The 13875-nt window shown below is 43.2% G+C and overlaps 1 protein-coding gene across 3 annotated transcripts in view; it reads left to right on the top strand.

The window, feature by feature from the left end:
• The first annotated feature begins 1366 nt into the window (after window positions 1-1366).
• FRMPD4 (FERM and PDZ domain containing 4) overlaps window positions 1367-13875 on the top strand; it is a 306613-nt gene continuing 294104 nt past the window's right edge. The window contains exon 1 of one of the 3 annotated variants that reach the window (XM_035337306.1): window positions 1367-1877. In XM_035337306.1, coding sequence (XP_035193197.1) covers window positions 1837-1877 — 41 coding nt within the window. In that variant the 5' untranslated portion in view covers window positions 1367-1836. The remainder of the gene's footprint in view (window positions 1878-13875) is intronic. The other 2 variants (XM_035337234.1, XM_035337170.1) reach the window with 2 other exon arrangements.

Genomic DNA, 13875 nt, shown 5'->3' with positions numbered 1-13875 from the left:
TTGTAGGATCTTGGCCTATCTCCCCAGTCTATAAATAAATAATGACAGTTTTATAAATAAACCAGTTTCTAACCAGCTGAAACTGTGTTATCTTTGTAACTTTTACCAATCAATAGAGCAGCGTGAATGACAGGCACAGGTTCTGCAGTTTTAAAAAATCTGGTATAAAAACAAATAGTTACTTGTGAGAACCACATAAATATTTTGATGTATTAGCAGAAAATACTTCATACGGAATTTCAGAATATGCCCAAACCGTTTATATCTATGGTAGGCTGGCAAGCGTTTTTTAGCTGGAGGCTCAATGTTCTCCCAGTGTAAATAGATGATCAATCATTCTTTGTTGTTATTGTTTTAAAGAATAGTTTGAAACTCGATTCACAATGAGTGTTCGTACTGCCTGTTCTTTTTGCTCTCTTATCAATACAAGTTTTAATATTTAAAAAACAATGCATTGTTTTTGTCTGGCTGCTAGAGTCTACTTGTTGGGCTCTGTGGTCATTTCTGAAATTCTTGGTGGGAGAGTGCAGGTGCAGGCCTGCAGAAGAGACAGAAGCTCGGCAGAGGCAGGAAGCAAAGAGCGTATCAATCTGTTTAGCAAGCGAGGACAGAAAGAAAAACATTGAAGTGGAGAAAATACATTCCCATGCTGAGAATTGTACTGTAGTACAGAGCCTGCATGAAGATGGGTTTAAGTTTCGCCAGCCTTCCTGGTCACTCACAGGAGGCTTATGGATAGGTAGCGCCAGAACTTCTTTTGAAGCCTAATGCAGGGCAAAAGTGAGTCTCCACTGATCATATATCAGGACATGGGGACCATTTTTCTGTAAGACGTAAGATGAGGAATGCTCCATTATGTTGCTGTGAATCAGCCTGGACGTGCTCCTGTCACAGCCACGAGGATTCCATTCCCCCCAGTCTCTTTAGGGGCAGAGGTCACCGCCTCCTCGGGTGACAGCCAGGCAGATCAGCACCCCGTTGCCTGTCAGCGGCCCATCGCTCAGTTACACCCAGAGCTGAGGCTGAGGGCCAACAGCCCCTTCCCCACCCCATGGGAGAGCCGTGACAGCTCTGGGGAGACCATGGGAGCACCGAGGGCTGCCTGCTTCCCCCAGCTGCTGCTCTCGGAGGAGCCCCAGCCTTTCCCCAGGCCTAGGGCGCTTCTCCACGACCGGTGTGGAGCCTCCCCTCTTCCCCAGGCTGCCCCCCCCGCCCCGAGGGTCACAGCCCCCCTCCAGCCCCGAGCCCCTTCCCCTCCGGGGGGCTGCGAGGCCCCGGGGCCCGGCGGGCTCTCAGCGGCCGCGGCGCCGCCTCCGGCCGGAGCCAGCGGGCGGCGCTCGCCGGGGCCGCCGCCGCCCGCACCCTCCGCTCCCCCACGGGAGGGGGAGACATCGCCGGCAGGAGGAGAAACTCCCCTTGCACACCCTCCACCTTCCTTCCACCTTGCGTAGCGCCCTCCTCCTGCTCGGGAGAAGCCGCCAAGAGGCGCCGCCGCCTGCCCCTTCGGCGTCCCGCAGCTCGGCGCGGCGGGGACCCGGGCTGCCGGCGAGAGCCCCGGCACCGTACCCGTGCCTGGAGTCCTCCCGGGGGAAAGGGGGCAAGGCAGGGGAGGGCGGAGGGGGAGGGCTGCCCGCAGATGGATAGCTAGCTCCTGCGAGATGCTGCACGCCCAGCTCCCTGCCGGAGGGGGGTAGCAGCCGCTGCCGCCGCCGGCTGCCGCCTCGGCGAGGGCTGTTGCTGCCGCTGGACGCAACCTTCTCCCGACATGGAGCTGCTGCTGCTGCTGCTGGAGTGAGCGAGCGAGCGAGCGACGGGCAGAGCTGGCCGGCTGCATGGATGGACGTGTTTAGCTTTGTGAAGATTGGGAAGCTCTCCGGGTAAGGTGTTCGCTGCCCCTGCCCCGGCGGGGCGGGAGGGGCTGGGGGCTGCCCGGCCGGCACCGCCGCCCTCACCTCGCCTCCCCTCACGGCGGGGCTCAGGGTTCCTTGCGGGGCGGCTGCCCGGGCGGGACGGGCTGTCTCCCTTTTCCCCCTTTCCCCCCTTTTTCCCCTTTTCCCCCTTCCCAAAAGGCGATGAACGAGGGCGTCCCGCGGCGGGAGGCGTGAGGGGGCGAGCTGGGGAGGGAGCGGGGCAGCGCCGGGACCCCCACATCGGGGCAAGGGGAGAAGCGAGGGGAAGGGTCATGCCCTGCCCTGCCCTGCCCTGCCCTGCCCGGCTCGCCGGGTACCAACTCCTCGCCCCCTGCACCCCCACCCTCGGCCACGCCAGCTCCAGCGGGGGCGATATTTTTGGAAAAGCGGTGAAATCATCGCCCGATGATGAGCGCTGCCCCTCCGGCGCTTCGCACGATGGGTGCTGGGGCGCCAGGGGGGTTGGCGGCTGCTAGCCCTCGTTCGCAAGGCGTCTACTTCTCGTTCCTCGATTAGGGTGTCTGACTGTCTATTCTCGAATAAATCTTCCTTTTAACAGCCTCAGAGTTGTGGTCTCTGTCTGCAGACTGTTGCGTTCACAGCCAGTTGCCAGGCCTGAGGCTGCACAGATGGGTGCAGGGGCACAATAGTCCCCGTCAACACATTTTTGCTGTAGTTAAATATAACTGGAGGTAGCCCTCCTCAGTAATAGGGGAAGTCACACTTTATCTCAGGGATGCAGCGTGGAAGTGCTCGAGCTGTGGGATTTTTGCTGGGTTTTGGTGCGGGTAATCTTCCTGGAGGATTTATCCGTGATCGCAGTAACTAGAAGCACTCTGAATTCGCATGATTCAGTGGTTAGCACACCATAGTTACCATACCCTCCTCTGCTCATGGAGCACAGGCTGAATGAAGCTGGGTGTTATGCAAAAGGGAGAAAGGCCTTGCCAAAGAAATACGAAAGGTAGCTTGCTTCAGTGACGCTCAGGTAGGGAGCTTGTCTAAATGACAGATGGTCTTTGAAAACAACTACTGCGTGGCTGGGAGTCACCGAACGCCACAGGTGCAAGCGTAGCCTTTAGCCCCCAGATTCCCACCATTGCACCTGGCTGTGATTACAGCTCTGCTTGTGGCAATGCCAGTGCAGAACAGCTGCTATCATTCAAGCACATCATCGTCTCATCCTGCTCCAAGCGATCTTACCCAATGTGACGGCTGAAACAGTAGCGGCCCACTCGGCTCTCCGTGTTCCCAGCTGATACTGCTAGAGCAGTAACTACAGTGGAAACTTTAAGAAGGACAATATGCGAGTACAGATAAGGAGGAGGTCATGTAGTATTTGCAGGTAATTGAACTGCTTGACCTCTCCTATTTGTTTGTAAGTGGCGTTTTAAAAAGGCTCACAGACCTTCATGTCTCATATTAGTCATACCTGAGTTAGAGTAAAAGGGAGAGAAAGGGATAGGCTGCCTGGAAATGTTACTAAGCCAGGTACGTGGCAGTTTTTGTACATTTGTCAGGATTCAGTCGTTGTTGGTGTGTATGAAGTCTGTAGCTCTCTGTGTGCTTGAAGGCACAGATGCTGCCAATGCTGAGGTTTGTGCTTAAGCAAAGGCAGATCACGGCATTCCTCCAGAGGGACCTGAAACTTCTTCCTCAAATGAAATCGCAAGTTTCAAAGCTTGTATCTGGCTTCATTGGATTCAAGGATATGAAGTACTTGGGGATCAAGTTCGCTTGTAGATTGCAGTAAATCATTTCTGTACTGAGCCACTCTTTCATTTCTAATTTTCTGGTTGTTAAACGACCTAATAGTTTACACAGGACTTTACTTTACTTGCTGTTTCCTAGGTAACAGCTAGGTATCTGTTCCAATTTTATGAGAGCTTCGCGGAGCAGCCAGGCTCCAATGTAAACCCCATTTTTAATCCCTCTATGTGTCCGGCTTGAAAAACTAGCTGGCTTGAAAACGCCAGCTCTTCCTTGGCTGTTAGAAGAAAGATCTTTCTGAAAGAAAGCAGTGATACGATATGCAATTCTTAATGGAGAGTGTGATTTTGCAGGCAGATTACCCACAGAAAGCTGGTTCAAACTTGGCCGGTATGGAATATTTTTTAAGACTTTCAGTCTCTTTATTTTTAATTTGCTGTGCATTTACATCTTCTCATCTGAGGTTGCAAGTCAGGTCTTAAGAGTTGTAGCCGGTGGCCTGGATTCCGTAGGCAGCAGCACGGATAAGCCCTACTATGCACAGCTACTGCAAGGGACGCTCCTTACAGCTGTGGTGTAATTTTAATACACGTGGGCATCGTTTAACATTTGCCTTGGTTGTTTCATCTATAAGAGCGCTTACCTAGAATAAGCTTAAGATGGGGCATAAACCCTTAGATAGTGCCTACTGGATAGAAAATTTTACATAGCAGTAATTTCTTGTATTTTAATTACCTGTTCTGTGTGGTACCCATGTGTAGGGTTTTTTGGAGGGTATTTTCTGCACCTCCTTCAGCAGTCATCCCCAGCTGCTGGCTGAGGGGGGAATATGGGCATAATTTGGAAAAGGGATGTGTGCAGAATTGGAAGAGGGCCAAACTGGTTTTACGATGGATGTAATCTGTGGTGGGCAGTGGCCTATGCCTGTATGCTTCTAGAAGGAGTGGGTTTCCCTTGTTATTTCCTTTGCTGGTCTGTCATTTTGCGTACTATGTATCAAATAGGGACGCTTCATGGTGAAGTTTCCATTGATTTCTGAAGACTGGAGTTATCCATCTTACATTGAAAAGAAAAGATATTGTTTAGGAATATTGATTACACTTTCATTGATATATCCTCTCTCCTATCTGCTTTTTTGAAAATTCACTGATTGAGTAAATAGTTGGGAATGATTGTTTTGGTATAGATTTTGTGGGGTCATTCCAGAGAAAAATAATAATCTGCTTTTCTAATGAATATTGAAGTGTAGGAAATGATTCCAAAGCCTTGTTTAATGGATCGGTACTCCCATGTGCAGCTGTACAAGGCAGGTGAATATTTTTTCGTGTGGGCTGCATAAATATGTATGGTGTGGTGGTGTCTGTAATTTGGAAAGGAGGATTAGTAGGATAGATAAAGCGCACGTAAAAATTGCCAGATTAGGATGGATCAGTATTCACTCAGTGCCCGGTATTCTCTTATAATTGCTTTTAGCAGCTGCTGGGGGAATGAGTAGAAAGAGAACAAGTGTGGAGTGGTGATTCTTTAGCGTAGGTATCGGCAGTGGAGGAATGCTGCTGTGCCCAGTGTGAAAGGGAACATTTTCAGATTTGGTACACCTGGGCAAAGGGCAGTGTGTCGACTATGTAGTCTGTGCCGGACAGGTGAACCATGAAACAATAGGTCAGAGCAGTGAACAGGCGTTGGCAAGAGTTTAAGCCTGCACTCAGGGAATGTATTTTTAGTTAGAAAATCAGTTTATTGGGAATACATCTTTTCATGATGCCTGTAGAGGTCAGTTCTGTTTCAGATCTTTGATAACAAGATATAAAAACTTCCATACATCTATCTGGATACCACATGCATGAGTGGCGGTAGTGACCCTCCAGATCTGGGACAAATAGACAAACAGCTTCCTTTTGACTCTCCAGATCTGGGACACGACACCAACCGTGCCTATCCTCCCCCCCTCCCACCCCCCCAAGGGCTGCAGTAGGAGTAAGAAAGTAGACATCAGCTCTACCCTGTTGTAGCTGTTAAAAGAACAATAAATGTAGAATTAACCTCATATAACAAAAGACTTGGACCTGTCCTAAACAGCAATCCTAATTTGTGCTGTGTGGTAGGTAAATTCAACATACTTAGATCTCTCTTTCTCTGCCTAAGTTTTGTCTTGTTATTCGCATTGTTGAGTTGTTTACATTTGTTAGATAAAAACTGACTGTGAATAGCCACATCTCTGCTGTGTCCCGTGGGATCAGCTTAAAACAACAACAACAACACAACAACAAAGCAGTCCCATAACCCTCCAAGATCTGCTTTTCAGAGAGCACCGAAATGCCATTTCTTTCCTGCGGTTATGCTGTGCCCGAGGCTGTGTATCTCACTGAGGCAGGGATCTCTTCCAAAGACCTTTTTTGATGGGGTGGCTAAATTTCACATTCTCATCTTTTGTGCTTGTCTTTCTGTAGCTGGACATCTCTAATTGGGTAGATTGACTTGCTACCTGCTCAGACAGTTGTGCTTTCAGGTTCTTACTGCTTATAAAAGTGAAACACGTCTAAACAGACTCTGAGTCTTATGCTGTATGTGTAGCCTTTTTGTAGCCTTTGTAGCCCTGCACTCATCTCCTGTTCTCTCCAGATACTGTCTTTAGCTGTCCTGCCAAGCTGGGGTGAAAGGTCCACTCCTATGCCTGCCTTAAAATCTAAGAAATAGGAAGCTGTGTTTGTAGGCTCTAAATGCCGGGCCTTGCTTTTATGGGGAACAAGGTTGCTTGGCTTCGTGCTCTAGCTGTTTGTACATGGCCAAGCACACGTACGTCTTCCAGATTTAAGGTTCCAAGATTATCCGGTCTCTCTGTTATTTGAAAATTTTTCAAAGCAATTTTTGAAGATTTTGTGATGCTTATCTATCTTTTCTGTAGTTTGTCAGAATAACAGCTTTCTTTACCTGTGAATTTCCTCATTGTGTTTTTTAGTTTGCTCTGGTGTTTATAAAACAACCTTAATGAAAACACAATTAAAAGTGTACTTAGGTTACTGAAGTGATTTTCTGTACAATTTTTGGAATACTTTTTATCGGTACTCTTTGGAATGACGATATCATGGCTTGTAAGTTATTTTCAGTATTTACAAAAGAATGTGTCAGTAAGAAAGCTTATGATTATCTTTTTTATGCTCAAAGGAGGTAATTTAATTCTAAAAAGGATTTTATTATACTGGATGATAATTCAAATAATCACAAATTCATTTCACCTTTCTTGAGAGGACCATGCTACATTTAGTGAAATATTTGTCTATTCACATTAATATAGCAGCTTTACCTTATATTTTATAATTTGTCTGTTTTGTTAGCTGACACACATAATAAAGATATGTGCTTTAGTGCCTGCAATGTTAGTAATATTCCATGTCATAACAGCTTTAGCAGTTTAGAGATTTATTAAAAACACTCCTTACATTATGAACTGCTGTAAACTTGTCAAGTGGCCAGTGAATGATGATGCAACTCTTCTAAATATGTATGTTCTCTAAATACTGTTTGCCTAGATACAGTGCTTAAAAGATGTAACCAGAAACAACCTCGTCTCTTGAAGCATTTGAGAAAGGAGGAAGAAAAAAAAAAAAACAACCACCCTCTACAAGTAATGTTTTTATTCCCCCCTCTTTCCGTAATAATTACTGAAGAGGATGGAATGAGAGCTTAGAAATTAAGTGCTCTGATTTAAGAACAATCATTGCATTTGCAGATTCAGTATAGTACTTCATTTTTGGGAAGTTCAGTCTTCCATATGCTGCTTTTTTTCAAATATATATTTTTTGAGAGCTTCATTCTGTGGTGTCAATTCCTTAGTGACAGGGTTGAATCAAGAATGTGAGGTTAGTTTCTTGTATAATTGTAACCAGTACCAGTGTTTCTGTATGTGTGCCTTTAAGTCGATCTGATCATTTATATTCTCATAAAGTTTGAGAAGTTATAAAGAAAAGGTTGATTTTTCCCCCTCCCCTCAGCATTTCCAGGTACCAGGAAGGGCCTAAGGTGTTCTGTTTTCTTTAATTTTATTTTTTTTTAGAAGCCTACTTATCTTGTTGTCAGTCTGAAGGATTCCTATGGGAAATTTCAGTTAAATTGAAAAATATTCCTTAACCATTACAGAAATGCAAAATGAGGGTATATTTATATGTTTTATAACATTCTAGGTCATTATGGAAGTGCACCAAGCTGTTTGTAGAAAATACAAACCATGACCTGAAATAATGAGTAGATAATACATGCTCTCATTTCTGCTGGTGATGTGGCACAGAAGGGGTATTTTACTGATGTTGACAGCATTTTCAGGTTATATCGGTACATCACAACTTAGTATCTGACTGATGTGTTGAAGTAAAGTTATGTTGGAACTAACATCACTTATAAAATGAGTCATTGTCTAGGAAGAATCTTCAGCTTGCTGAAGAGAAATAATGCGAAAAACAAATGTGAAGAAGGGAAAAGTGTTTTCCAGAGTCATACATGAGTAGCTCTGTTAAACCAGGAGAGAGCATCCAGGTACATGAAATTATTCACTTTCATTATTCACTGAGCATTTGTACATACACCGTTTGAATCTAGCATAGGATGGAAACCTTTGGTGCTGATAAGGTATCAAAGTTTAAATATTGTAGGGGCATAGCTTGAATAGCAAAGGACTTATGATTATACCAAATTGTACTTAAAGCTGCTTTTTGTAATCATAAATAATTGTTATTCAAGTTTTCTGAAGTACCTTGAAGACATTTTTGAACTCAAAGATCGAACAGTTTTTGAAGGTATGTTATATGAAGACTTTAAGAGTCTGTGAGCCTCTGTTTCTGATGATTATTGACTTGAAATGAAGTAAATAACAGTACCAATAACATTAATTTCAGTAACTAATTGCACGTTTAAAACCTAGTGAAATCAACACTGCCTAAAATCTAAATATGTGTAAAAGAACTTCGGAGCTAGAGAAGTAAAGTATTCTGGGACATGAAAGTCTCTCCTATCTAAATCAGGACGTGGTTTTGTAGAAATCTCTACCAGTATTACTTTAGTATGGAGAAACTTCCTTTAGTAGATCAATTATTGGATATAATATGTCCAATATATATCCAGTATATATTGATTATTGGTTGGTAATTGGGGTTGGAAATAAATGATCTTTAAGGTTCCTTCAAATCCAAGGCATTCTGTGAAACACAGAAATTATTTTCATGGGTTTAAGTAAACAACAAACAAGAAATTCAGGAAAAAGAATTCTGAATGAGATGTAACTGAAGAATTACAATGGACACGGAGGAGGGTTATGCAGGGGTCCATCCTCTTAATCTTTTGCTGGTGATTTGAAATAGGAGAGGGATGTGATAAAAAGCTGATGAATATATTCTAAGAAAAGTCCCTTGTGAGATTTATTGCTCAGACAAAAATAACTTCCCTTGATGGTAAGGAAAATGGTTGCTGATTTACTTGGGTATTTTCAGAATTGTTTTTAAGACTTGATGACTTTATATGAAGTACTTGCTTTTATTTTTTCAATTATAATAAAAGCATGATTGGGGGGGACGAAATGCAAGCTTTTCATTTTAATTATTATGAAGTTAGTGAGGGGAATTGCCAGGTATTAGTTTTTAGCTTAGGAAGTTTGAGGAGATAAGGTTCTGTTAAAATGTGGATATCTTGCAGGATTTTGGCAATTGTGAGTAAAAAGGAGATTTATTCCGAGAATAAATAAAAGTCGGTGAAGAAAGGGAATGTTTGACTGTATGCTAGGTTCAAGTTTTGACAGTGAATCCTTTTCTGGTCTGGTTCTCAATAGAGTTTATTTTGGGGTTCTGCTTGAAAGTTTTGAAACTTAAAGGGAAAGTGATGTGGCAGACTGGAATGTATTAGGAATTTTCTTTATAAAACATACCAATAAACACAAAAAGTATCTCTGAATTGATGAAAACTACTTAGTCATTGGCATTAGCAATCAGAAAGGCCACACAAACATTGCTTCTGTTCTTCGGAATTTGCTGTTTGGGTATGTACTTACGTACTTTTTGTGTTGGTGAGTTGTTTTTTTGGTGGAGGGTCAAAGACAGGGACTGGATGGGGGACTGGGAGGAAAAGACACTTCTTGACAATAGCTTTGTTTTCCTTTACACTAGTCCATTGCATTATTCACAGCATGCTCCTAGTATGAATGCAATGTAAAAAAAAAAACAGTATTTGTTAAATTTTTGAAGTACTGTTGGTACCCTCTTTAGGAGAAAGATTTTCTGGATGTTTTGAGTGATTTAGTTTTTTATTGTTCAGATGAACTCTCAGCCTACCTAATGTAACTGTTTACACATTTATATATAATAGTCTCCCAACATTATGCAGCCCATAAGCCTTTGCTTACCTTGCTTATAGATTTTGCACTTTCAGTGTTTGTTTTTAATCTTGAATTTGTGATTATATTACTCTGGATTTGGCAGTACTCATGTTTTAGAGAACAAAGTGCCTATTATTCTGAGGCAGTAAACGTTACCAGAAGCGATAGCAGTTGCACGAACAAACTGGAACAAACTAGGCATGTGTTACAAGTCTGAGGTGTGTTTATTTCTCTTGAGGTCTGTATTTGACTGAAATGGAGCAGTAGAGAACTGAGGCAGGTATCTGGAAATGATCTGTATCTATGAAGATTGTTTGTGTCAGAGTGTTTCATATTAACCTGAACCATGGCACTTACTTGGGCTTGCTCTGAATTAGGCTATCACAAGCTTGATATTCCTGAGGCATCCATATTATATAACATGAGCCATGAGAGAGTGGAGGTTACAGTTGCACAGAAGAGCCTGCCCAAATGGTGCTAATGCTCATGTTTACTTTTACTTTCGTATTAGTTCTTTGTCCCACAAAAGAGCTATGAGGAGTACCTTTACCGCCTTGCCTACCCTAGGAAGAAGTGGGCTACTTGTCCAACAGCACAGTACGGAGCAGGTTGTAGAGCTTCAGTAGTTCAGACCTTCAGAAACGACGAGCATCACTTGTTTAGACAGCGTGATGTGACTAAGTGAGTCGAAGTGCAGCTTACATATTCAGCTAGAAATGATCAACAGTTGCACACAGATTTTTGGACCAAGTTTACATTATTGATCAAAGTCATTCTTTTTTTTAATTTAATTGTTGAGAACCTTAGATGATCTTAACCAAAATATTTTTTTTATTTATTTTCCTGCAGGAAAGTGGCAGACAATTTTCTCATGAACTTGGCTATCTGCCTAGGTTTTCAGCTTGCATTATGTATTGTATGCTGCCTGTCACGTTTACAAGGGGCACACTTTTCTCTGCCAAGGCATAGGGTCAAGAGCAACACAGAAGAACTGCACATGGGGAATGTTCTGTGCTTGATGATTCTGCTTTAAGGGTACGGTGAATAAGGGCTACAGCATGTCATAGGGGAGAAATGGCAGAGAAAGGAAGAAGAAATTAGAGAAACAAAATTAATGAATGCTACATTGAATGAGGGCTTATTTGTCATGAGCGAATTGTTCAAGACCAGCCGATCTTTATGTGGAGATGAACTTGCATTGTTGCCTAGGTAGGAGTTTGCTTTATAATGCTGGTTGAATTAATTGGTTAGGTGTGCAGTAATCTGTGTGACTGCTATTGGGGAAGAAAAAAAAAAAAAAGGAAGAATCCTCTTGAGCGTTACAAGAGAAAACATTTTTTTGTCATAAATTTGTCCTTTCTCCAAGAAGGATCTGTGGTGACTAAATGGCTCACCACCTGAAATAAGGAGATAATCCCTGTTTCCCCGTGCACTGGCTGTCTTTGGACATGCTGTGACCAGGAAGGTGCTCTTTCTCTGAGTGAGACTCATTCCTCGCACTCAAGGGTTGGTAGCTACGGTGACTTTATTTTTCCCCAAATACAGGTAACTTGATTGCAAAATTTATAGTAATTGGGGAATGTGTTGCTTTAAAATAAACAAAACCAACCAAAACAAACATACAAACAAAACAAACAAACAAAAAAAAAACAGAAAAGGAAAAAAAAAAAACATCCCCCCGAGATCTCAAAACATTTTTTTCATTGATATGATGAGGAATTAGGAATAGGCCTTGGTAGTCTCAAGCCCTGTAAGGGTGCACTTCTGTCATATGGTCAACCTGATCTAACAGCTGATGCCAGACTGTGGGGGCTGATCTCCATTTTCTTCTGCTTTTTTGCCTTCCCTCATCTCATTCCCTACAGCCCTTTACATGTATTTTAACACCACGGTGAGCTACTTCAGAGACTCAAACCAGTAGAAAACTGGTTTTGGTATGTTTCTTCTTCTGCTGGTGTAGATACTTAAGCTGGCCTGGCAGAAGTGGTTGGAGCACGTGGTGTCGGGCAGCAAGATGGCAGGAGAGGAAGGAAAGCAGGGCTTTGGGCGTCTGATGAGCTCTGTTATGTGGTGATTCTCTATTGTGAGATGTGTGATATGGTGGTAGGAGCTGGCTGTGGAGCTAAAGACCACGGTTGTGGAGCTAAAGACCACCATTCAGCGGTCTGCAGGAGCTGAGAGGCAGGGAGGCTGGGACACACCCCTGTGCTCAAGGGAGGGATTTGTGGGGAGATGGAGGTGTCCTGGAGAACATGGTGGGATGGGGAGGGGCTGCTGCAGCCCCTCTGAAGCTCAGCAGGTCTTCCCTACCTCCTCTGGCTTCCTCCTCTTGACAGGCTGCTGCCTTTGGAGCCTGTTCTGCTGCCTTTGGGCAGTGTGGCTCTGCCTGGGCAGGGGTGGCACCAGTTGCTGGGCACCAAGTGCTGCCTTCATGCACCTTGCTCATCCCCTGTCCCAGGGCTTTCACCCTTGCTTCGGTTCTGTGCAGGCTGAGGAAACTGGCTTCATTGCAGTGTGAACTGTTCTAAAAAGCACATTTCTCTTCATATCTTTACTTTATTAGGCAGGAGGGCAGAGCAGCTGTTCAGGGGATTAATTCACATATTTCTGGAAGAAGATGAACTGTCCAGGACAATTTAGAGACATGTTGTTTATTCTATTTTATAACTAATGAGCCTGTATTTGTTCGTGGCAGTAAGCTTGTGGTCATATCCTTTTCATGTATGTGTTTTCCAGGTTCTGGAAGCTGTCTAATGAGATAAAAGGTTTCTTTTCAAATGCTCTGTTTCTGAACTCAGAAAGGACATTTAACAGAAGCTAGTGTAGTGTGCCTAGGCTGCTTCTGAAACCACAAAAAATAATTGAACAGGATTAGTGGCTTGTTTTTCAAATGCTCTTCATTTCCAAGCTGGAAATTGAAGCTTTATAGGTGCGTTAATTAGCCTGAATTTTTAATTCTATTTTGAAAACTGGTTTTCTTTTTTTTTTAAAAAAAAAAAAAAACACAAGAGTAAACTTGAAGGAGCTTCCATACAGCAGTTTTTCAGTTTATTCTATATCTTCCGTCACTCCTTATACATATATGGCATTTCAGCAGCCCTTTCACTGTCTATCGCTTCCATACTTTGTGATGTTTGCCTATCAAGTCTTAGACTGACAGAGTTGAAAATGTGGGTTAGAAGGTGGTGGTTATGGGAACCTAAAAAGATGTATGTGAAGAACTGCTCAAAATCCAGAACAAACAAAAACACAAACCCATAAATTATTCAATTAAAAAAATAACGACATGATTTCTTTTTGCTTGCTTATTCTCAAATTCTATAAAAATGTAGCATGTCATGGTAAGCTATTAGGATGTACAGTTGAAAATGTGATCTGGTTGTTTTCTAGATGGCTAACTTCATCTAGATGACAAATATTTAGTATGTCTTAGAGAAGACTGCTTCATAAGCAATTGTTTGAATACGAATATTGGAACGAATACAAGCCTATTTTGCTTTAGTTGACATGCTTGGTCCAAAGACTTCCAAATTCTTTCTTTTTCATGTTAATATTTTGTTGATGGATGCCAAGTGTCTCGCATATTTGTTTACTGAAAACAAACGTTTTGCTTTGGAAAAAAAAAAAGTAAGTTTGTTATTCTTTTCTTCAGATGCATTTAACTGGCATTAAGGTATTGTGACAGGCCTCATTGAGATGGGATGTTCTGCAGTGGAAATGTGGAGTGTGGAAAGTTGGTGGATTCTGTGCTCCTGCTGTTTCCATACTTGCCCTAGTGGGTTGAAGTTGTCTGTTCTGTCAGGGTATTCTTCCTAGCTGCATTGGTAGATGTTTAATACATTTAAGGGTAGACTGCTGTGTAAAGGGTAAGGGAGGAACTTTCACTTTTCCAGAAGT

Source organism: Oxyura jamaicensis, chromosome 1 (genome assembly GCF_011077185.1).
Source record: "Oxyura jamaicensis isolate SHBP4307 breed ruddy duck chromosome 1, BPBGC_Ojam_1.0, whole genome shotgun sequence".
NCBI classification, from domain to species: domain Eukaryota; kingdom Metazoa; phylum Chordata; class Aves; order Anseriformes; family Anatidae; genus Oxyura; species Oxyura jamaicensis.
The sequence above is the reverse complement of the archived record's forward strand: the minus strand, read 5'-3'. Positions and strand labels throughout refer to the sequence as shown.